Genomic DNA, 23,696 nt, shown 5'->3' on the forward strand with positions numbered 1-23,696 from the left:
GCATTAGCATAAAAACACCCAGTAAAGCATAGACATGCAGGCTGCATCCCTGGGGCGATGCAATATTCCAATATGAAGGGCTCATTTCCTGAATGTATTTCTGTTCCTGGATGTAGAACACAACTGGAAATAAAAAAAATAAAAAACGGACCGTAATATCCTGCATAGAAGAACTTTTGTTACTCCTGGAAGGAAAGTTAAGGAAAAAGTGGAACTGTCAAGCAATGCAATCTTTCATTCAGTAGGCAACAACGCGAAAATTATGTTTAGTACATCTTTAATACCAGTCACCCAAGTCCAAACACAATTGTGTGCCCAAACACCAATAGCCAAACACCAATGGCTTCCACTCACAATTTATGGAGCATGGCTAAGCAGTCCTACAGATAAAAAAAAATACATCAGGAGAGCCTGAGGGTGAGTAGATGTAAACGCATCAAAAAAGGCAGATGAAAACATCAAGGGGAGAAGAAAGGGAGACACTCGCCTCCAACGCAGGGTTAAAGGTAGAGAAGAGTGCGTCAGCATGGCACAGAGGATTTGTGGGCCGGCTTTTCTCCCTCCCTCTCTCCCTCCCTCCCTCCCTCTCTCCCTCCCTCCCTCTCTCCCTCCCTCTCTCTCTCCCTCTCTCTCTCTCTCTCCTCCGTTGCTCAGCGCTCCACACACAATGCTGTTCTACTTCCTGCTAGCTGAATAGAGATCATGTGGCCCCAGTCACGGGCACACACAACGCTGCAGCAGGAAGTGAAAGACTGTTTTCTTTGCTCACTCCTCCCCTCTCCTCTGCTCGACTCTCCTCTCCTGTACGCAGCTGAGATTCGCTCCCCTCCCACTCCCGAGCTCACTTTTCTATCTCTCTCTCTCCTCTTTCCCCTGTCCTCCTGTCTTAATCCTCCCGTCTCCTTCTCTCTCTCTCTCTGTCACTCTCTCTCTCTTTCTTTCCGCTGGCTGCACTGTGCTTCTGCATCCCCAGCACCTATCCCGTCTGTGGAGCCGTAGAGAAAAGGGGGGGACCCGGGGAGAAGGAGGAACAATAGCCCCAGCTGAAGCCGGACAGAGAGGCCCCTTCTTTCTCGCCTTCCTCTCCTTGGCAGGAGCCGGGGGAGAGAGGCGGGGGACGATAGCGGCGGCAGCACCAGTGGACAGGCAACAACCATGGAGGCTCCCGTGCGGGAGACGGGGGCGGCAGTAGTGGCAGCACCCGCAGTCCCGGCGGCGGTGGCGGCGACCAACGAGTCCATGCCTCCCCCCACCCTGAGCCCGGCCGTGCCGCCCTACGTGAAGCTGGGCCTGACCGTGGCCTACACCATCTTCTACTCGCTGCTCTTCGTCTTCGTGTACGCGCAGCTGTGGCTGGTGCTGCGCTACCGACACAAGCGGCTGAGCTACCAGACGGTGTTCCTGTTCCTGTGCCTGCTCTGGGCGGCCCTGCGCGCCCTGCTCTTCTCCTTCTACTTCAAGGACTGCGTGACGGCCAACGCGCTCGGGCCCTTCACCTTCTGGCTGCTCTACTGCTGCCCCGTCTGCCTGCAGTTCTTCACGCTCAGCCTCATGAACCTGTACTTCGCCCAGGTGGGTCTGAGACGAGACGAGACGAGACGGATGCTCTGAGATGCCAGCGGTGCCAGTGGGCATCCTGGTGCTAGAGCCGTGCCACTTTTCAGGTTTTAACCCATGCCTAGCTAGCCTATTCTAATCTTTTAAAGATCCAGCAAGGTATTTGTCATTTGGTTGTATGATAGTGGAATATGAGAGTAGAATGACAGATAACCAACTAATGTCTTTGAGGGTCTCTCTTTAAGTGATGAAGAGAGAGATGCTGTGCTACTGTATGCAGAGGAGCAACTTAGAGATGCTGTACTGATGCTGTAGGCATTCTGTTTGTTTATTGCAAAGGTCATTTCAGAGAGCCACAGACAAGACCTTCCACGCTTGTTATGAAAGGGAAGCACCCGAGTTCCATAATACTAGACTTCAAAACATGAAATCTAGAGAGTGAAATCAAAGCAAATAGACAAAATTGTTGGATAAGATGGCCACAAATGCCACTGTTAGATGCATTATGGCAGTTGACAGTTAAAACAACAGGCTGAATTTGTTGCCGCGTGAGCTTTCAATTTCAGTTGAACTGACATTGTCAGTGTGTTTGTGTATTTGTAAGTTTGGTTTGGAGCGTATATTGCAAACACAACTGAACACATGTTTATTTTGCTTCCCATGCCCCAAAAGGTTGTGCCAGGGTTGTCACCTTTAACCTAACGCTTTGAGGAAAAGCTAAATATTATTCTAATGTGAAAAACTGCTTCTGCCTGCTCCAGATGGGGAATCCCAGAGTCACATGGACTAATTTATCATAACATGGTTGCACAGTTTCTAACTAGTTTTGACTGCTCTGAGTATGTTGTCCTAACCATATCCTCAATTTGAAATAATGTGTATATGTACAGACATGCATTTAGAAATAACTCCCCATATTCTGATCAATACAGAGATACTGTATAATGCAGGGCATAAATGTTTGGATAAAGACGTCCACCAGGAGGTTATTTAGTCGTTTAGCTTTTAAACTGTTGTATGGCATTCATTAATTCATTAATTCATTAATCTCACCCAAAACAGTGCTTTTCGAGTTCATGTTTCATGATTTGGAAGTATTTTGAAATCAAACTGATTGCCTGAAGGTGATGTTCATCTTCTGATCATGATTAAACAGTTTATATCAACATATACCAAAAAAAATCAATTATACACCGATATCTCAGGTTTTACTTGCATAGACCAGAGCTGTATGGCCTTGCTCTAGGTCTGTACTCTCGTGGTGCTCTCGTCTTTGTTTTAAACCGCACTCCATGTGAAAATAGGCAGCTAAAATTTCGGTAGATTTCTGTCAGGCTGCAAATCTCTCGCTAGTTTGTAGGTTTCCTGTTTAGCTGTCCGCTGAGAGTGCAGAGGATGCAGTAAAAGTGGCGGGGCAGGTGGGCGTGATCGAAACGTGAAAGCAGAAGTGAAACGACCTTTTCTGCTTGCGGTTTCTGACTCACAACAAACATTGTGAGCAGTTAAAGTACCACAGAAATACTGTTCTGACTACAGTAAAGGGCCCTTTTTCAGCAAAACAGTTCTGTTCGGGGAGTAAGTAAGACAGTGAATCTTTCTGATGTCAATTGGTAATGGGTTAGTAAAAAAATAATGAATAAAAGAACTTTAGCCATAAAAACTACTCATAAACAAACATAACATACTAACCAAGCAAAATCACACTTGTCATTTTATGACTTTATAGCGGAAAACTGACAAAAATCCAGAGCAGGATATCTAGTAGGAAGGAAGGAAGCATGGATATGAATGTGATTCCTGAAAAAACACTAGACTGTTCTCCAAATATTTGTTCAGTTAGGATTTTCACTGTCTCACTACAAAACTCACTCTGAGGCAAACAATGCAATCCAAGCCTTTAACTGCACAGTTTATGTCTTATCTGTGCTACAAGATATCCGACAAAGTCCTACAAAATATTGACGTTTGCTATAAACTGAATCATTTAATTATGTGTCCTTCCCCACAGGTTGTTTTCAAAGCCAAGTCCAAGTACTCACCAGAACTTCTGAAATACAGGTACTAGAAAAAGACTTCAAATTCTTTCATTAGACTTTTGCGAAGTCAGTGTCGAACCACAAGATATAGGAACAATAAGGTCTCACTAAACACAAAATGCAAAAAAATCAGCTTCCTAATCCAGCCTTGGATGCCTCTTGACCTTTCACGACCTCTGCCCTGTCTGACTCTCCTACAGGCTACCTCTGTACCTGGTGTTTCTGTCCATCAGCTTACTGTTCCTGGTGGTGAATCTGACCTGCGCTCTCCTGGTTAAGATGACCAACACAGAGACCAAGACCATTGTCCTGGTGCGAGTGGCCATCAATGACACACTCTTTGTTCTCTGTGCCATCTCGCTCTCTTTGTGTCTCTACAAGATCGCAAAGATGTCCCTCGCAAACATCTATCTGGAGTCGAAGGTGAGAACGCACACTCTATCTTGACATAAAACAGATCTCTACTGTTTTCTGAAAACCATATGTTTACCAAAACAGGTTTATTGTTTATGTTTACTGAAAAACTGAGTTTGGTTTCATGATTTGTAGCATACTGTAAGGTGTGTGTCAGAGTCACAAATTCGTCACATTTTAAGAAAATTAGATTATATTTTACTATAATTATAGATATTACTTTTGTTTCATCTTGATTCACTGTTGATTAAAGTTTCTGTTAATATGTCAAATCAATTTGAGAAAGACCATCCCATCTGTAGCAAATGTGACTTATCACCATATGGAGCTGCTTTAGGTGCTTGTGGAGCTGTGAAACGCAAGGGGTTGGTGTGAGAATGAGGAGTGCTCCCCTCTCCTCATCACTGACATGCTGGCTCACTATTTGAAGGGGTTGCTAGGCAACAACGTGCCAGTCCTGCTGAGTTTCCCATATGCACGTGTAAGCAAAGTGAATCAGGCTGCAGTTCGGTGCACATTTAGTTACCAGGAGAGTGAAACAAAACAACAAAAATGTTCAAAATGCTCAGGCTGTAGACTGTAAAAAAAAGGACAAATAATAAACATCAGTAAAAGTTCTTAACCTCACTTGTGGTTAACAGATGTTTTCAAATGCTGATTTGAATACTTGTTTCTGTCTGTGCAGGGAACGTCTGTGTGCCAAGTGACTATAATTGGAGCAACAGTCATTTTGCTTTATGCATCACGTGCTTGTTACAACCTGGTGGTCCTTGCTCTCGCCAACATCAAAAGCATAAACTCTTTTGATTATGACTGGTACAATGTGTCAGACCAGGTAATGAGCATATTGATTTTGGCCTTCTGTCATTCCATTGTAAATTATTTCTTCACATTGTTCTTAACATATGAACAATCCTAGCACTTTTAACCTTATAATCTGAATCTTAACCTTTTAAGTTCAAATTAATACAAATATATCCTACAGTATATTTATTATATCATTCACTTCACTAGAGAGTCACTATGATAAGAAACATTGCTGGTTGATGTGTATTGAGTTGAAATTCAATATTATTGCATGAGGTTGTTTACTCAAGGTTTAAATAATGTTTCAAACTAAGTATACATCTTGTTTTTCTTCAGGCGGATTTACACTCCACCTTAGGGGATGCGGGATATATTGTGTTCGGCGTGATCTTGTTTGTGTGGGAACTGCTGCCTACAACTCTGGTGGTTTTTTTCTTCAGGGTTCGGAGGCCAGCTCTGGACAGAGTAAGCAATCCTTCTCTTAAACAAAATTTCACCTCGCAGTATGTCAGTAGTATATTGGATCAAGGATATTTTGCTGCTGATTTGCTGAAGGCCTTATAGTCATTTCAGATTAGATTCAATTGCAACTTTCATTGCATCCTACATGCATCAAGTTTTACGTAACCAGAAAATGGGCAAAACAAATATTTGGTAGGCTAAAATGTTTTTTGTTGTTTACCTTTGGTCTCTTAGAGTGCTGCCATCATCCCTGGTCATGTCTTTTCATCAAGGGCTTATTTCTTTGACAACCCCAGACGTTACGACAGTGACGATGACCTGGCATGGAGCATTATCCCACAAAATATTCAAGCAAGGTACAACAGGAAATGCCTGCACTGCCTGCAGACATTAATTCAGAAATTGTCAAAAACACTTATTGTCATGGTCATTTTTTTCATGGATCTGCTAATTAACCATATTTCTGCAACTTTTGATTTGTTAGTTAGAGTTAGAGTTGTTGGGTCTCTGAAACTATCACCCTGTATTTCTGACAGCTTCGCGGCAGACAACTATGACTGGGGCAGCCAGACAAGTGGCTTTGCTGCCTATATAGGTGACGAGGATTCCCAAATGGCTCCACCTCCCGAGGAGCTGAACCCTTACTAACACCCTCCACTGGCCCTCCAAGGACACAAGGAGACAAGGGCTAGGTGTGGATATTGGACAAAGGCAACAAACTCAAACATTTTGTAGTAGCCTACAACTTTTGTAATGTATAGTTCAAAGCCAGTAATAACCAAGAACAATTATTGTATTTTTGCGGACGAATGGTGTATTTTTGTGGATGAATGGTGCATATTCCATCACTTCTGACTTCACTGTATGTCTTGTTAACATGATCATTAATATATTTCTGATTGTTAATGTTATGTGTTGTTCAATGTAAATATTTTTTTCTATTGATTGTTCGGAAATCCACTTTAAATTAATTTATTATGAATAATTATTTGAGGTCTCTTGTTTTTACGCCCTCTTCTAAATTCATTTTTAAGGCATCATGTTGTTTCCCTGTGTGCAATTCTGTGTGTATATGATATGATAATACCGGTACACACATCTAAAAAGATGTGAATAAAACCTACTTTATAAGGAAGGACTCTTTTAAGACTTGGATGAGAGTGGTGGGTTTTTCGCCAACACCGTAGAGAATTTAAAATGAAAGGTCAATAGACTACCCAGACATTTCAAACATTCCATAGGCTACATTTTGCTGAGCTTTTCCAATCCTGTCAGAGACAAATATCCAAAGCACAGATTGAAATATATCACTGATATCACTATGAGTCGCATACTGATATCTCTCAGTACTCCACTGATTTACGTACATAGCAGGCTACAGGGAAATATTTTTTCTTTCCCTGTTCCCTTCTCAAACGTTGTTTCCATAATAACATCCAAATTGAAGTATGACGCACATCCTTCATCATATAAAGGTGGACATTTTCTCATATGGCTCATGTGTGGAAAATATCAGAGGATCTTGTGCATTGTGAATGCATTTTTATACATTAGGGGAAGAGGCATGGCAAGTATGCCTATTCCATACTGTTATCTCAGAAACTACCCTGATGACGGTGTGAGCATTCATCACATAGCTTAAATATGTTTTTAAGGAACATCATTGAAAAGGGTGTGAACTGCAAACTAATCTGTAATAACTTCAATAGTGATGTGTGTACCCTACCATTGCTGTCTAAACTATTCTAAATGGACTACAATACAGGTTACAGCCAATCAGCAATAAGGGGTATAAGGGGCCGGCCTAGGCCTACTGGAGGCAAGACAGGTGGACTCATGGGGTTTTGAAGTTAATGGATTTACATATGGTAGCAAAACCCTTTGTAAATAATTATTCTAAGATTATTATGTCCCTATATCCTAACAGCTTTATATTGCATTGATAAGCTGCCTAGATTAGTAAATTAGAATCTGATAATTTCATGTGTAAGAAGAGATGGATAGGCTATGTATATTTTATTAATTTATTTATTTAACATAATTGCCCTATAATCTCGACATCTGATCTATCTTTCCTTTTTTAATTATTATTATTATTATTTTTTTTTTATCGTCTCCGCGCAAAACTTGAAGTTGCGAATGCAGCCCTACTGCTGGGTATTTGAATTGTCGCTGACATCACACTCTCGAGCTAAAGGTCTAAACAAGCTAAAAGCCATCTTTCAGTGGCTTTACCCAAATTGACAGACAGCAACCTACAGACTTATGTCTGTATCATAGCAGTCTGTATTTCCAGGTTTAACTGACATTGAATTACAGTGAAGCCATGCAGGTAAGATGCAGAATTTACTGTTTAGGTTATCCTGGCTGGATTCTTATCAGGCCTGCTATGTGCACACGTGTTCATCAAAACCAACCATTAAAGTGCTGTTGAGCTATTCGCTAATTCAAATGCTAAATAGACAATGTTACGTGATTCTGTTGCTTACCTTTTGCTTGCCACATACAGAGGCCATTCGAACGTCTTGCGGCCCAGATGCAAGATCTTTTGGGAGATGGAGGAATTTTGAAAAAGGTTATTCAGCCTGGAGAAGGACCTCTTATCCCAAGGGATGCGTCAGTATCAGGTAGCTAGCTATAGCTAGTGATATTAGCCTAAATTGTTAGCTTATATTTTAACACCGAAGAAGTACCTAGAAAGGATGAATACTACTTTGACGATTCGTAATTTCATTACAGTGGCGTCACACTTGTATGTCACTGAAAGATTTTGTCCAAATCTGTTTCATAGTAAATCTTTCGGGATATCTTGAATACTGTGATGACCCGTTCGAGACCACCAACAAATTGAAACATCCTAGAATGATGAAGCTAGGAAGAGGTGAGAGATTCACATCTAGAATCGCAGACGTAACCAGTTCGCTCATGCCCCACATCGTCCATAGCGTGTAAGCTGTTTGTGTGCTAACATAAAACATGTCCTTTTAAGTGCGTTTTTGGATGGATTTTCAACCTTTTTTCCTCCAAGATAAAGCCCCTTTGAGGGATTTTCAACCTTTTTCCTCCTTTATATTAAGCCCCTTTCAACACCCTTGTCGTCTGTTTGTAGACTGTGGTTGATTTCATAGACATTTTTTGACCAGTTTACTTAGTGACTGTGTTCAGATTCATGAATGAGCATAACAGGTGGGGAGCTACTAGCTTGCGAGGTACCTTGATTGAGACCCCTGCTTTAGAGAGTAGCCTACCAGGTGTCCGCCTTTCATATTGCATTTAGTTGGTGGCCACTAGAGCCATAGAAAGAGTGAGTTGCGACACTCTTTGATGTCCACCACACAATCAAATGTTCCAAAAAACCTGTGCTGAATTGCAGGAGGGTGGGATGCATTTCTGGATGCTGGAGAGACCGTAATCAATTAACTCATTGACTAGTACTGACCAAGAGATTGGCTGTATGAAGTTCCAAAACTCTTATAACCCAGACACTGGCACGGGAAAGCGCTGCCATTTTTTCCCACGTTCTCTAATGGGAGTGTCACCACTCTGTTTTCTCTACCGCTCTGGTGACCACCATCTATAATGTCTGTTTATTCTGTTTATTGGTGGCTATTTCCCCTCTCTTTTCATCACCCCAGATGTGACACTGTGGGGACTGGAAGTAGGCCTCCTGACCATGAAGAAGGGCGAGTTGGCCCACTATCTCTTCAAGCCCAAATATGCATATGGGGACATGGGCTGTCCTCCTCTGATACCATCATCTGCCACCGTGTTTTATGAAGTTCACGTGATTGACTTCTTGGACTCAGCCAAGGTTGACGAATTCTTTGCAATGTCACCGGTGAGGAAGATTTTTGCAGTTGACTGCGATGATGTGTGGTGAAGCAAGCCAAAACTATGGGCAACAACGTAATGGTTACTTTGAAGTCTTTGAAATGCTCTAGTAGCTTATTTTCTTTCAAGGGTCTTTATCATTGCCTTTGGTCCATCGGCTTTAACAACACTTCCATATACAAATTAGAGTGTTGTAAGCTGTGAATGTAATCCATGATGCCTTCTTTATAGAATTGTGTTTTTATTATTTTAAAAGGGGTTGTTTATGTTGCTTGATGGTGTTTTAAGCCCTCAACGTCGTCTTCTACTGTAGGCAGCACTGCCACCGTCGAGTAAAAGGCACTTTATCCTAACCCTAACCCTAGCCCCATGGAGCGCTGCTTTGAAGACAACGTTGGGGGCTTAAAACACCAAGAAACATTTATGTCACTACATCAACACAGTAGGAGTCACATTGATGTTTGATGGGCATTTGAACATGTATCAACAGGAGGAGCAGAATGATGTCCCTTTGGCCGCACTCCTTGACGTCGTCAATACACAGCGCTTTTTCGGCAATCGCTGCTTCAGGCAGAGTCGCTATGAGGATGCCAAAGACCGCTACAAACAGGTATTAGTAAGGAAAGATGACTTTCAGATTCAAAACTGATCACCTTTGTGATGATTTTCAGCTGAGGTGCTGAAATTTGTTCAACTCCAACTTATGTACAGTATTTACAGCATCTGTGTTACAAAGGATACATGTGATGTGATCTGGGATCACATGGTGCAGATACCATTCTAGCAACATCCAACATTTTGGGAGGATGGTATCCAGGATTTTGCTAGGGGACAATGTCAAGAATGTTGCTAGGATATATCTATGAAACAGAGCACCATGTGATGGGTTTTCGAAGATCACATCACATATTTTCTCTGTTTTCTACTAAAGTGTCTTTTTTTTATGATAAGAGACCACAACAGGCCACATGATTTTTGTACAGCGATTTGTGGATTTTATGTACAGAGGATTAAGTGGATTTCTGATCTGTGCCGCAGGGCGTGACGCTCCTTGAGAACCGCGAGGTGCTGAGAGAGGAGGAGAAGCGCAGCGTTGAGGCAGCACTGGTGGGCATTCTGCTCAATCTTTCGCTGACCTACTTTCGACTGGAAAGGCCGACCACATCCTTGAAGTATGGGCAGAGGGTCTTGGAAATGGATCCCAACAATACCAAAGCACTCTACCGCTGTGGCCAGGTTTGGTGGATTACTGTTGATATCTGCTGGTGAAATGTGAAAGTGACCCTAAACATCAGCTGAAGTTCTGCATGAGCAAAGAATAAAATTAGCACCAGCCACTAGCCAAATGCTAGAATATGAAAGTGGCTTGTAGGCATTTTTTTTGGGGGGGGGGGGGGGATTTGACCATTTAAAAAATTCACAATTCACATTTTAAAAAGTCAATTTCCAACTCTCTTTTGCAGCTCTTGTTAAACTCTCTCCATATGCAAAGGTATAGACTGAGATTCAGGAAAGACTGTCACTCTAACTACCCCAAAAGCAACTATACATTTTGTGTTCACACTACATAGACATGGGGACAATTATAGTTCCTATAACCATGTTTGGAGGGGCATTCTTGGTTTCTGTTTTGGGTGAAGGTCCTTATCAATGCTCAGGAACCATGAGTAACGTACATGTAATTGTACCTTCATTGGCTAAGCAAATAATTGAGGTCATGTTGCTGCCAGTTTTGCGCATAATGTTAATGCAGGTGCTGTATGTTGTTACCTGTGCAGGGTTTCCCCCAGAAAATTTGTTAGTTAAGGTGGTGTCTGTCCAGGGGAAGGGGGCGTCGCCGTAGCGTCCCCACCGCATCGCCGCCACTGCCCTACGATGGGGGGGGGGGGGGGGGGGGGGGGGGGGTCGAGACCGTTGGTTGAACTGCAGCCGAGACCGAGTGACAACGACCGAGTCTTTTAGGAAGCAAGTCTGAGTCGAGACCGAGTCTTAAAGGAGTCAAGGCCACATCAAGACCAACCAAATAAAGGGGTTTTCATAATTTACATCACCAAGGATCATATAACAGTTCAATTCCCAAAGGGTAGAGAGGGGATTGTTGGCTACAGGAGCAGTCTAGCACACACTTATCTAAATAACTTCTTTTCTGATTTACTTAAAGACAAGGAGGTCAGCTGAAGTAAAAAATTAGTAGGCTGTCAGCATGTTGAAAATGTAGAATTTTGACACTAATGACAGCAATATACCTGGATTTCACATTCATTGTATCAGATTTAATTGAATCAGCAACCAATTAAACATCATTAACACAATTTAGACAATATTATACCTTAAAAGTGTAAGTTTATAACTCCAATGCAGGGCCTTTTGTATCTTTCAAAACCTTTGCACTGCTCAGCATAGCACCATAGGATATATTTTAAAGCCAGTCAATATTATAATATTCTATTAAAACCAAGAATATTTGTAATGGTGGATATTTTAGAATGTATCATGAAATAAAGATGAAACTGTATGAACATGTAACATTGCGACTGTATGGTAAAGTATGGTAAAGTTAGTGAATTGTGATTTAGTAGCCTAAAGCTGCAATTCTTTGATTGGAGCTGTATTTGTGCCTGTTGCTCATATAGCCTAAGAGAGCCGGAACGTTTTTAATGCTTTTAAAAACATAATTAGCGAGATCGTACCGCATTGAACGCTAATATTTTGTCATTAGCAACCAAATCTGTCATCTGTCAAATACAGTTGCATGTTCAGCTCTGAACAAAAACATTCAGGAATTATTTCTACAAAACGGAAACGTGCGTCCCGCCCGGTCGGGATGAATGAAACTGGCATGGGAGACAAGAGGCTATGTTTAAAGTTTAAACTAGCCTGTGTAAACCTCAGACAATTTCAGTATTGTACAACACGTGAATGAATAGCCGTCACAAGTTGTTGTTAGCTGTAGGCTAGATGGCACAAGTGTTTGTCACAACAAATTACAAGATGCAGTGGGCCATGCATTCATAGTAGACGAGTGATTAAAAAAAAAAGATAAAGCGCTCAAAAGTGTTATGCCGCTCATCCCACACATTTGGTAGATTCAACGGAGAACCATTCCTGTGAGAGTCGTCAAATCTAGCAAGGTTTAGGCTATTTGTGTTCGCAGTCACTCTGAGATATGCGTGGCAGTGGCACCTGACCTGATATCAAATACTCATGCTGAATGAGCGCGTCGCCTGTGCGCATAGGCCAACTCGATTTGAAAAAGTTTCTTTTCTTTATGCGTTCTACAGAGAAGGGAGACTAGCGGCTACGGTTTGGAATGACATGGAGAAAACATGACAGAGTAATACGGCGAATATCACTATACATAATATAGTTATTTATTTATTTATTTATTGAAGACGCTAGTTAAGGCGGCAGCCCTGTGTTGTTAAGGCGGCCGCCTTAGCAGGAAAGCGCTGCGGGAAACCCTGCTGTGGGCAGCTTTTTTGGGTCGTTTTGGTGACCTTTTGGATCAGTTTGATAAGTGTTCAAGTCCGACAGTGTGGGAGGGAAATACATTTTCACATACTTAATTCTGTAGGCTTACCTTGAACTTGAGGATCATGAAAAGGCTGCGGATTTCCTCACAAAGGCACAGATAAAAATGCCATTCAACAAGGACATCAACAACCTACTGCTGAAACTACAAGAGTGAGTGGGCATCTTTTTTTTCCATGCTAGAGATAGCCTATGTACCCCGTACAATGCCCAAGGCTGAGTTCGTTTTAAACCAGATTGGCTATTTTTAGTTTACCATCAATTTCCAATATAATGTTTGCCAGGGAATTGTGCTTCCTGTCAAATTCTTGCCCTCAGCAAGCAAGGTTGTTTGAATTATTATTAGTTCAGTGTGAGTTGGCTGCAGTGCTGCTTCACATACAGTACATAGCAAACAGCTTTGAAAATAAATATACTGTACAAAGCTGGCTTAAGATTAACTAAAGATTTGCAACAAGACGAGTCGGAAGGTTCTTTAAACCAGCATATTGCTGCAACACGCATTCTGAAAATCTGGGGGTGAAACGTGTGAAAACAGCCACACACCTCCTTCTGGACAAATCACTTAATCACTGTTTTCTGTTAGTTCTAGCGACAACCTTTTTGTTGTAAACAAAATCAACAGAAGCACGCTCAGGTGATGTGAATGACTTGCCACTGTTGCTCACCTGTCCAACCTCATATAAAGCCCGCCCAAACGATTTGATTGGCCCAAACACTTCTGGGTCAGGGATAGAAACTTCTCAGTGGAGCGACTCCAGACCAAATAGGCTCTTTGCACGTACGGCAAATTAGTTGCGTGTTGCATTAGGGAATCAGCATGTTACGATAAAGAAGGATTTATGCAAGTTAAAAAATGTATTTTTGAGCAAACAAGATATTCAACATCGGAGTGAAGATGTTAGGATTGATAGCCTTTTGTGCTGTGTAAATGTTGTACTGATAGGTGACAACACCTCATAAACACTGTGAGATGAAAGTGTTCTAAAACCTTGCAACTGTGATTTGACATGACAAATCCTTTGAAATGGCTTGCAAGAGCTGGCAATGTCTTTCAACATTCACACTGCTTCTGCTTAGTGTGAATAGGCTTTTCAAATAGACACTAAGGCAAATTAAGATTGAGAAGTAAATTATTTTAGTACCTCACAATCCATAGATTTTAAGCATTCCGCCATAGTTTTCTTAGTTTATTGTTTTGTGGATTTATTTGTCTTCAACTTTGGCTCTCTCTCTTTTTTATCTTTAATCTGTACAGGTCCTACAGTAAATGCTTGGAGAAAGAGAAAGAAATGTGCTCCAAGATGTTTGCAAACCTGAAAATGTCAAGACACTGAGAGTAAAAGAAGGGTTCACCTAAGCAAATTTTGTTTTATTGCTGGACTTCAGGATATATTTCATCTTCAGTCTAGCGCTCTAGCAGGCTTTAAACAGGAAAAAAACATTTGAAGCGCTTCTGACACTTGCTGTGTGAATACCGGCTTGTTCTTTCCTGTAGTTGCTAGTTATGAGCTCTAGAGAGCAGCATTTGCCCGCAAGTTGCCATGCGTCTCAGAAAGCCTGAAAGCAGTTCATCAAATTTCCAGCCTTAGAAAACATGAAAAAATGAGAGAGAGAAAAAAACAATTAAATGTCTTGGAAAAGTTTGTGTTGACCTGGGAAATTATTTCAACATTCTTCAAATTTCCTTTAGCTGAAAATGAACTGCTAAACATTGCTATTTGAATGGACTGACATGCTTAGGAGATGCTTCTATCATTTTAGTATGACAGAGTAAAGGACAGTGTTGCGTTCTCCACCAGGTGATAAGAGTGAGGATAGAAAGATAGATTGATTGATTGGATGATTGATTTGATGGATTGATTGATTGATTGATAGACAGATAGATAGATAGATTTGTCTTGCACCATACAGCTCATCAGATAGACAGATAGTTAACAGGCCACAGACTAACCTGAGCGGTTGATGAGCCGGTCAGCAGTGATGAAACATCATTGACGGGTGTTTGTAAAGCTCTCTCCTCAATCTTCGATGCTCGATCCTTGAGGGGCGTTCCCACTGATCTATAACTGAAACTGCCCCATCATTCTTTATGTAGATCAGTGAGGATCGAGGTCCGAGGAGGAAGGGAGGATGTACAGTATAAAAGCCGAATGAGAGGCACCCATAGTGTAAAAGGTATGCTTACTGGAATTGGACCGGTGTGCTCTGGCAAACATTGAAGCCAATGATAATTATGTGATAACACATGTTTCCATTGTCTATTTTTGCACTTTTTATTTTCCATGCTTTATATTAGAACAGAACACACTTTGGAATAAAGCATTAAGAACATATTACAGAGAAGAATATTGTACATATTACAACCCAAATTATAAAAGGGGGAAATTTGTATTTCATAAAGCATTATATTATAGTGAAGTATATATAGTGAAGCATTGTTTGTCATGGTTTTAGTCCTCTACAAGCACATACTCCTTAAGGACTGGGGTGCTCTGACAAACATTGAAGCCATTGATAAGCAAGTGATGATTATAAATTTACTCAATTGGCAATAGTCTAGTTTGCTCTTTTTATTTTACATTGCTTTACATCAGTAACAGTAGAACAGTAAACACTGTAGAGAAAAGAGAGAAGAGAAACCATTTTTGTTATTTAAAAAAAAAAAAAAGACTGCTAATTAGTTCGTTTAAAGTTTTAACAACTTTAACCCAAATTATAGAAAAACAGAGGGAAATTTGTATTTCATGACGTGAAGCATTTTTGTCATGATTTCAATCACTTAAACCATCCACAAGGTCCTCTACGAGCACATACTCCTTAATAGTGAAGTCCAGTGAGCTCCAGTTGATCACATTGCCACCAGCCTTCTGTGGAATGCCGTTCATGTAATAAACAATTTCAGGATAAGGAAGAACACTGTAAAAAGTTTCTGTGAATTTACAGCCAGATTCCAACATTATTCACCTGTTATTTTGAATAAACATGACTTTCCTGTCATTGGTAAAATGAGTGGGTTAAATCTCACTAAAATACTGTTATTTAACATAGGCTAATGTTTTCCCCGGAACACAGACACTTCCTGTTATCCTACAACCGGACCTGTGTCACACCAGTGTCACACAGACACCACGCCACTTTTGGAGGATCGCTGGCATGTTTGAATAACGTTATTCTGAAAGATAGCATAGCACACAATGCCTATCTTTAAATTCACTGTTGTTTCAAATTGTCGGGTTATTCGTTAGGACCACCTGACGTCACAGTAACTTTGCGCCGCCATCTTGCCGACCGATTCGAGCCCCCCCGCTCACTGGACACAATTGTATCCAGTGTGACCACTGAGCGAGCGGCTCGAGTTACATGTTACAACCAGGTTACAACAAGTTCAACAGGTGACTAACGGTAACAGTCATCATGCCAGCTATATGTTGTGCAGTTGGCTGCAACAACAGCCGAAAGAGGAACCCTGAACTCGTATTTTATGGCCTACCAAAAGAGAAACAAAGAAGAAAGAAGTGGTTAGCTGCCATTCGACGAGATCTTTGGACACCCACGGTTCACACCCTGCTATGTAATGAACACTTCGTGTCAGGTAAGCTTTCGTCTCAACTTCGTAGCATCTAGGGCTAACAACAAGAGATGTAACATCACGTTTGGACAACCAAGACAACACTTACAAAACTTGATTAACTACTATATCAATCAGTCTACTCATGAGTTTTATAAACATCTTTGTTTTGTAAACATCACGCCTTCTGTAACGTTAATGCGTTTGTGTTGTGTTAGCTGTTGGTAGGCTACAGATGGTTGCTGACATTAACGTTAGCACATTTAAAGGAACTAGGATTTTGGCCAAAACGGGAACTGCAGTCAATTAAATACTGAAGAGCGTGTGCTCCCCCCGCCCTCCCGTTTGCCAGCTGGCTGCAGGATTCAGCAACAGACGTTGGCTGCTACAATGTCAAGTGACGAGTCCTATACAGTAAGTTTTTTTTTAATCTATTAATTATGTTTATGCTTCGTGAGAGGTGTTTTGCGAAGTAATTGCAAACTTTGCCAATTGCGATTAGCTAAATAAAATCGTAAGATGTAAGCTCGTACCCAGTACAGTCTCGAAGCTAGTCTAACTCAAAACGGTAGTAGGCTACAGCTGAGCGATCAGCTGTATTTTGTTTACTTACCCTGCACAGTAGGCTACACGTCCATAACGCTAAAATATGTGATGCGAAAGATAACATGACATTTCACTATTTTTGGCTGTAGAACTTGCTTGACGTGCTTTTTATTGGTGTTATGGACGTTACAAACAGTTATTTTACCGTGGATTAGCGCCTATACTTCCAACCCAACCCTAACTTACTGCATAGCCCAAAAGGTAGAGAATGTTTATTTAGAGGTAGGCTAGCACTTGTACTGTTCTCACTTGTTTCAGCCTGATGCAGACCTCAGTTATGAGGTGCCCTTGTCCTAAGTGAGGCTGATGACAGCTGGCAAGGTGAGAGGAGGCGCAGACCAAGAATAAGGAGAGGGAGAGGGACAAGAGGAGTGCGTGCAGGTGTTGGTCCAGGAGGCACAGAGCACAGAGAAGGAGATAATCTAGAGGGAGCTGGAAGAGAGAGTGCAGATGCTGTATATGGTGAATAAGGGACAAATACCCCGATCCCCAAGGCCAGTACACTGGCTTTGTACCCACCATTTAAAACCCATCTACAGTGAACAGTGTACTTCCAGTTATTTATTATTGAATATATGCTTTTGCAAATTATGATTGACTTGTTTGTTTGAAAAGAGCCTTCCTCCTTTTTTTCAATAAAAAAAGTTTATTCAGAATAACAATGCTATATTTTTTTATGATGTAGAAACAAAGTAAGAACAATGGTATAATGATACAGGTTACACAGTATAAATAGACAACTAAACTCAGCTGCTCTGTACTGTTGAGACTTTTTAGATTATTGATTGATTATTGAGCTTGTGACACAGAAGGTTACATGGCAATGAACATGGTCAGGGTTGTGAGGCTCTGGAAACTGGGCTTCACAGGTCTTCAGTTTGGAATGCTGATACTGAGGACAGCAAAATAAAAAGTGAAGTTAGTGTATTTCAAACTTGAATGTGTTATGCATGACATCTGACTTGGTGTGTGGCATGTAGCCCAAGATGCAAAATAAATAAATTGCCATTCTACCTACCAAGACCTCTCCTGACTTGGGTGTGCAGGAGTTCCTCAATGGTTGGTGCCGGCAGAGTGTCCACACCGTAAGTGTCCTGAATTGTAAAAAACAAACTACGGTCCACCATCCCCATGTTCATAAACTGAAACAGAAGCGAGACTTTTGCGTAGTTGCTTCCTGAGAGTAGGATGTTGCTTGCCAAAATGAAGTCCCCTGCCAGCATCCCGTACTTCACAGTGGGCTGTGAGCTCCATCTCCACACAGTGTGGCCAACAGTGCAGGTCTGACAACAAATGGGGCACAACTTAGGCTATTTAGCGTCATCAAATACCAACATAAAATTGCTTCCACTAAGTGGAACTGCAACTCTGTAAGCTTAATTGAGTTTCACAAAACCACTGTCAACATATTAACATTGCCTTTAACAGTAATCTACACTTACAGTATTTGCAATGTAGTATGATTACAACACCTACCCATTCCATGATGCTTGCAGTACACCTGCGCGTAATGGAAACTTCAAATGGAGGGCGACAATGACACTCCACTTGGCTGACGTCACATGTGTATGGGCACTTTTGGACTGGAAGCACAAGGAATGTTGTAAGCTGCTTCAAACAGTCCTCATAAGTGATGGAGGCCCGTTTCCCGATTAGGTCATCTTCAGTCATGACATCCAGTGTATCAGGAGAGTCAGGTTGTTGAATTGGAGGTAAGGTGACTGATGGAGGCTCTACATCCGGGATGTCATGTACTGTCTCACTGGCATCTATCACAGGCAGACTGTCAAGGCATGGTGGTGCCTGCAATGATCCACCCAACCTTTAAGACATGAAGGATATACTTCTCAATTACAGAGAGAAAGCCAATCAGAAAATAAAAAATGGCAAATACAGAGAGGCGGTTATCTACAGGGAACAGGAATTCTCTATAACAATCACATCTTTTGTCTTTGTGTTTACGTATTTCAATGAATGAATGTCAGAGGATATGCTGTAGCCTAAACAATCTGTGAGGATCCAATGGTAACATAGGCTACCGAATACAAATACGAGGGACAGTCCTCATCTTCACTGTCATCTGCTTCAATCTCATCATTACTAACACCTTCACTGTCACCCCAATCAATTCTGGCAAATTAGATAGAATTGTTTTGATTAATACACAGCAGAACATCTTGTTAGATAGTCAAACCTAGTGGAACTTACACACTGTTCATTAGGTAATTTATCAATTCATGAGCTGGGTTTCAGCATCCTGGATGCTCATGTTCTGTAGACTAAAAAAATTGACAGTCACTCAATAACTTTAGACATGGTCATACAGGCCAATTTGCAGCATGTGTAATCCATAATGCGACGAACGAATGAAGAATATTTTTTACCGAGGGAACGTTAGGCTAGTTGTTTTCCACAGCCTCTGATAATGCATTGCTAATGTTTGCAATGACTGCCATTTTTATTTCCCAATCAATTCATTACCTTTTCAATTCGATGACCCACCTCCTCCATGCTCTAACGTAGGCTAAAGTTACTTTGCACGGACATGCATAACTTTCTTCCACTGTCATGAACATTTAAAATGTTAATTTACAGTAAGTAGCCTACAAGTAGGCTAAGCCAAACATAAATGAATCTTACCTGTCCAGGAGAAAATTAGCCATGTTGGCGTCTGTCTTGAAATTCTTCTCGGTTTTCGACTGTCTCCATCTGCCAAAGGCATCTCCAATACAAATCCTTGTCTTATTTCGGACTTTGTCACGACGTTTTTCGGATTCGTAGCGAGGTCTTTTAGGTCTCGTAACGTTAGACATGTTTTATCCCACACGTGTGTTGCTGCAGCTGTGGTAACTAGTGCAGAACTGGCAACCCGGATGTCGAAATACTACGGACTTCGTGATTAGCAGATAGGTGAAGGGCGGCGCTTCAGGTCAAAACACAGCTGCCGTTGACAGTGATAGGCCTATAAGTATTTGAAAAGAGCATGATTTGTTAATGTCTAGTGACATATCAGGGTCATTTTTATGAATAATTTAAATGAATTTCCTACATACGGTTCCTAACCCTCTGGAGTCTAAATCCCCCCTTGGGGATTTGAAAAACTGTTCCAAACACACATCTCAATCTCTTAGTCTTAGAAACATATAAGTGACACCATTAAAAACCTTTAATCAACTAGTTTCCAAATACAGTATATATGTTTTAGAATAGAATGTATCAATGGCACTTTGTACAAACAATAAAATAAATTCCTAGGATGTCAGTCCTCTCACCTGCAGCTGGCCCATTCAAAAGGCCCATTCTAAATGACCCATTTAGTCTGACTTTTTTCCAATTTGTAGTAAAACTACTTAACACTTTTGAATATTCTTTTTACTTATATTGAGCCAACACCATTGTTTTCCCAGTTCAAACTTCAAAAGTCTTATATATATAGATATATTTATAGTGTGGTTTTTTTACCTTTGACCTCTGACCTTTGAAAATATGTTTTTATTTTTAGGATCAAAACAGGACAATCCTTTGGACCCCGATTTTGTGCCCAGTCTTTTTGATCACACCTCGGCGAGGGAGAGGGAAAAGCAACATTATGCCTGCAGAAAGTTTCAGCAGACTCAACTGATGAAGCGCAAGATGCGGGAGACCTGCAGCAGTCTCACTGGCCCTTCAACCACCAATGTGGCTGACATGGAGGAGCACACAGAGGTTACTTCTACTGACCATCACAGTGACCACAATTACTCCAAGGACACAGGCCCTGGCATCATGGAACCATGTACGAATCCATCCTGTCAGGCAACAATGTCAGCACTGGAAAGTGAGTGTGCGCGGCTCCGAGCCGAGGTCCACGAGTTAAGGGCCAGGGCAGAAGAACGGTCCTTGAATCAGGCGGCATTCAAGGATAATGACACCATGGTGCTGGAACTCACAGGCCTTCCATCCTTTGCCAAATTAATTGTATTGTTTAATTTTCTGTCAGATTTTCTTAAAATTGGACAATCTATCACCCCATTCCAATGTTTGATACTAACATTGATGCGACTGAGGCTTAATGTGCCACTTTACTTTTTTGCCTACTTTTTTGGAATTTCTAAGACCACTGTTGTCAGGGTGTTCAATAGTACATTAGATGTAATGTTTTTCAGATTGTCAGACTTAATTTTATGGCCACCAAAAGAACAAATTCAAAATAGTCTCCCAATGTGTTTCAGAAATAACTTCAAGAACTGCACCTCCATCATTGACTGTTTCGAAATATTTATAGAAAAGCCAAGTAACCTGAGATGCCGTGCACAGACATATTCACAATACAAGCACCACAACACAGCAAAATATCTGATCTCTATAACCCCACAAGGTGTCATATCTTATGTATCAAAAGGATGGGGTGGCCGTACTAGTGACAAACACATAACAGAAAATTGTGGCTTTCTGGATAAATTGTCACCAGGAGATGTAATTCTGGCCGATCGCGGCTTCAATGTGAAAGAGACAGTGGGTCTGTATTGTGCTCAGTTGAAAATACCGGCATTCACAAAAGGCAAGCAACAAATGCATCCACTGGAGCTAGAGGCAACTAGGGGACTCGCAGCCGTCAGGATCCATGTGGAGCGAGTCATTGGCCTGGTGAGGAATAAGTACACAATACTTCAAACCACCGTCCCTCTGTCCCTCTGCCAAGCCGGCGCGCAAGGACAGCCCTCCATTGACAAAATGGTAACAGTTTGTTGCGCTCTTTGCAACCTTTGCCCATCTGTCGTCCCTACAGAGTAGAGAGGTAGTACAAGAGGTAGTAAATTTTAATGTACATAGCATCTTTTATTATTTGTTTATTGTCCATTTGTGGATGTATGGATCAAATGTATTTGTAACGTGACTATAAACACACACACACACACACACTGCACACATACAAAACAACATACAATGTACAATAACAAAAAATGTGATATACATTTAATACGTCACTTCTTGTTTGTTTGTTTTTTGCATTCAACACACTTCCAACTCTTTGGCACCCTGCTCAGCTTCAGACATGACTTGTGGAAGCGCTTTCGTTTGCATTGCTGAGATGTGCAAGAGAGGATGTCTGTGTCATCAACAGGGTTTCCACAGTAACATCCCTCTGGTTCATTCTCAGAGTTAACGCTTGAGGAGAGGCGTGGCACAGTAAACAGCTTACCCAACAGCTCAGGCAGTACCCCTGTTTTAATGAATTGTTCCACCCTAGAGTAGGCCTCATCAAAAAAGTACTGATCAAATTGGACTCGTTGCATAAAAAGTTCTTGTGGTGTCCACACAACAAAGTCACCGTACACTACTTCAGCTACACGCATTTGGGCCTGCAGTTGATGCATGTAACTATGATCCTGCTTGAGGGTCATACCTTCCGCAGTCACAGTAAGGCAGAAATGTGGGTCGCTGACACATTCCCTGAGAGCACGGCCATTAGCATTAAAAGGACACTTGATTTCAAGCACACCAGTTCCATGACAATCACAGGTCACCACACCATCTGGCGATGCTCCTAGCCATGGTAGGTCTGGGTTGATGATGAGCCCTGATGCTGTAATGCTGAAGTTCACATGGAGATCTCCCATGGCCTTCATGTACGACTCCCTGGCAGTGTCTTCATTTTGCAGACCCCATCTGATGAGAACATGTAAGTCTGTCAGAAACGATATTTCGAACTCCATGTAAAAACAACTAGCCGTCATTGTCCCAAATATACCATGATACTGTTTAATAAAATAGAATTGCTGGAGTGTATTCCTGATGGAATAGCAAGAAAAGGCATGGTTAATATATATGACTTCCTAAACTATATACCTGGTTGCTGCTGTTGAAAAGTGAGAAGACTGGGGATAACAAACTCTCTTTATCAGTGATGAAGAGTTCTTTGTCCTGGCTGCCTCATGAAATGTTGATGCAGTAACTCTCCCTGCTCTCTGATCAAACCATACCCTGGACTTTCTCTGCTCTCTTGTCTGCTCCTCAACTAACAAACACTTAAAAAAGAACTGAATCATCAAAAGGGTTGTAATGGTAGTTATGGTTATGGCTATTTGTCCAGGGCGACACACAAATAAAAAAAACTATATAATAATTAATCTAACAGTGAACCATTTTCAAAAAGTTGGTCAAACTACAATGGGGAGAATAGTAATATAAACAATAAACAATATCAATATATCGACAATAAATATCAAGCAATAACCTAGAAATCTTTTTCATATCCTACCTGCTCTGGAGTGAGATGCAGCTCCTCAAAAATCCTAGCAGCTTCCTCCAGCAGTGCGGGCAAATCCAAGTCAAGTCTGGTGCTAGAGTATAGACCAGGGAGAGGTGCTGGCAGGTCCAACTGTGCAGTTATGGGCATGTACCTGATTGAATGGCCTTCAACAACTGACAGAATGGCACTTTTCTTGGGGATGACCTCTTGGTTTTCACTGTGGTGGAGCTGTTCAAAAAAACGCTTGAGCTCATCTGTGGATGGTTTCATGTGATGGTGCTCGTCTTGCTTTTTAGCTTTGTCTTTATTTTGAAAGATGTTTGCTAATTCATCATATTTGACAAGCTTCTGGCTTGGCTCTTCCCATGCACATGGTTTGTCTGTGCATGCCCGTCCCTCTCTGCGCTCAACAGCAGCTAGAAGTGAGAACATTAGTGCTGCGGCGTGGGAGCACACCTCTCCCAGCCCTGCCATACAAGTGCAGTGTGCCATGATGACAGACCCTGCCTCCTGCACCACTACCCATGGCCATGTTGGCTTAGTGTTTAGAGCCTGTGAATGGTGGACCTGTTAAATAAGAACAAACTGTTAAATAGTTAAGAATATATTTTCGGCCTAATTCTCCTACTATTTCTGTAATAGATAGTCG

The 23,696-nt window shown here is 41.5% G+C and overlaps 3 protein-coding genes across 3 annotated transcripts; 2 read left to right on the plus strand and 1 right to left on the minus strand.

The window, feature by feature from the left end:
- Positions 1 to 791: 791 nt before the first annotated feature.
- gpr137ba (G protein-coupled receptor 137Ba) lies at positions 792 to 6,407 on the plus strand. Its single transcript, XM_062519924.1, has 7 exons — positions 792 to 1,572; positions 3,566 to 3,615; positions 3,794 to 4,016; positions 4,693 to 4,842; positions 5,151 to 5,279; positions 5,511 to 5,632; positions 5,813 to 6,407. Exons 1-7 carry the CDS (start codon positions 1,156 to 1,158, stop codon positions 5,922 to 5,924), a joined length of 1,203 nt encoding a protein of 400 aa, XP_062375908.1. The 5' UTR covers positions 792 to 1,155; the 3' UTR covers positions 5,925 to 6,407.
- A 1,021-nt stretch (positions 6,408 to 7,428) lies between these two features.
- On the plus strand, positions 7,429 to 14,010 carry fkbp6 (FKBP prolyl isomerase 6). The gene is made up of 8 exons (XM_062519628.1): positions 7,429 to 7,608; positions 7,786 to 7,903; positions 8,068 to 8,157; positions 8,912 to 9,114; positions 9,598 to 9,717; positions 10,146 to 10,343; positions 12,682 to 12,791; positions 13,897 to 14,010. The coding sequence occupies exons 1-8, from the start codon at positions 7,603 to 7,605 to the stop codon at positions 13,973 to 13,975; spliced, it is 924 nt and encodes a 307-aa protein (XP_062375612.1). The 5' UTR covers positions 7,429 to 7,602; the 3' UTR covers positions 13,976 to 14,010.
- Positions 14,011 to 17,519: 3,509 nt separating this feature from the next.
- On the minus strand, positions 17,520 to 19,658 carry LOC134063479 (uncharacterized). The gene is made up of 4 exons (XM_062518973.1): positions 19,456 to 19,658; positions 18,292 to 18,637; positions 17,834 to 18,098; positions 17,520 to 17,707 (listed from the first exon to the last, which is right to left on the minus strand). Exons 1-4 carry the CDS (start codon positions 19,626 to 19,628, stop codon positions 17,679 to 17,681), a joined length of 813 nt encoding a protein of 270 aa, XP_062374957.1. The 5' UTR covers positions 19,629 to 19,658; the 3' UTR covers positions 17,520 to 17,678.
- Positions 19,659 to 23,696: the final 4,038 nt, after the last annotated feature.

This window comes from Sardina pilchardus, chromosome 18, assembly GCF_963854185.1.
Source record: "Sardina pilchardus chromosome 18, fSarPil1.1, whole genome shotgun sequence".
NCBI classification, from domain to species: Eukaryota; Metazoa; Chordata; class Actinopteri; order Clupeiformes; family Clupeidae; genus Sardina; species Sardina pilchardus.

What these genes read in the sequence shown, in the direction of transcription:
- gpr137ba (XM_062519924.1), top strand. Translation starts at nt 1,156, where the DNA reads ATGGAGGCTCCCGTGCGGGAGACGGGGGCGGCAGTAGTGGCAGCACCC. An exon ending in TGAACCTGTACTTCGCCCAG is followed by an intron (nt 1,573 to 3,565) that starts GTGGGTCTGAGA and finishes CCTTCCCCACAG; the next exon opens with GTTGTTTTCAAAGCCAAGTC. An exon ending in CCAGAACTTCTGAAATACAG is followed by an intron (nt 3,616 to 3,793) that starts GTACTAGAAAAA and finishes ACTCTCCTACAG; the next exon opens with GCTACCTCTGTACCTGGTGT.
- fkbp6 (XM_062519628.1), top strand. An exon ending in CCAAAGACCGCTACAAACAG is followed by an intron (nt 9,718 to 10,145) that starts GTATTAGTAAGG and finishes TCTGTGCCGCAG; the next exon opens with GGCGTGACGCTCCTTGAGAA. An exon ending in CTACTGCTGAAACTACAAGA is followed by an intron (nt 12,792 to 13,896) that starts GTGAGTGGGCAT and finishes TAATCTGTACAG; the next exon opens with GTCCTACAGTAAATGCTTGG.
- LOC134063479 (XM_062518973.1), bottom strand. Translation starts at nt 19,628, where the DNA reads ATGTCTAACGTTACGAGACCTAAAAGACCTCGCTACGAATCCGAAAAA. An exon ending in GCTAATTTTCTCCTGGACAG is followed by an intron (nt 18,638 to 19,455) that starts GTAAGATTCATT and finishes CATGTCTTAAAG; the next exon opens with GTTGGGTGGATCATTGCAGG. An exon ending in CTGCAAGCATCATGGAATGG is followed by an intron (nt 18,099 to 18,291) that starts GTAGGTGTTGTA and finishes ATTTGTTGTCAG; the next exon opens with ACCTGCACTGTTGGCCACAC.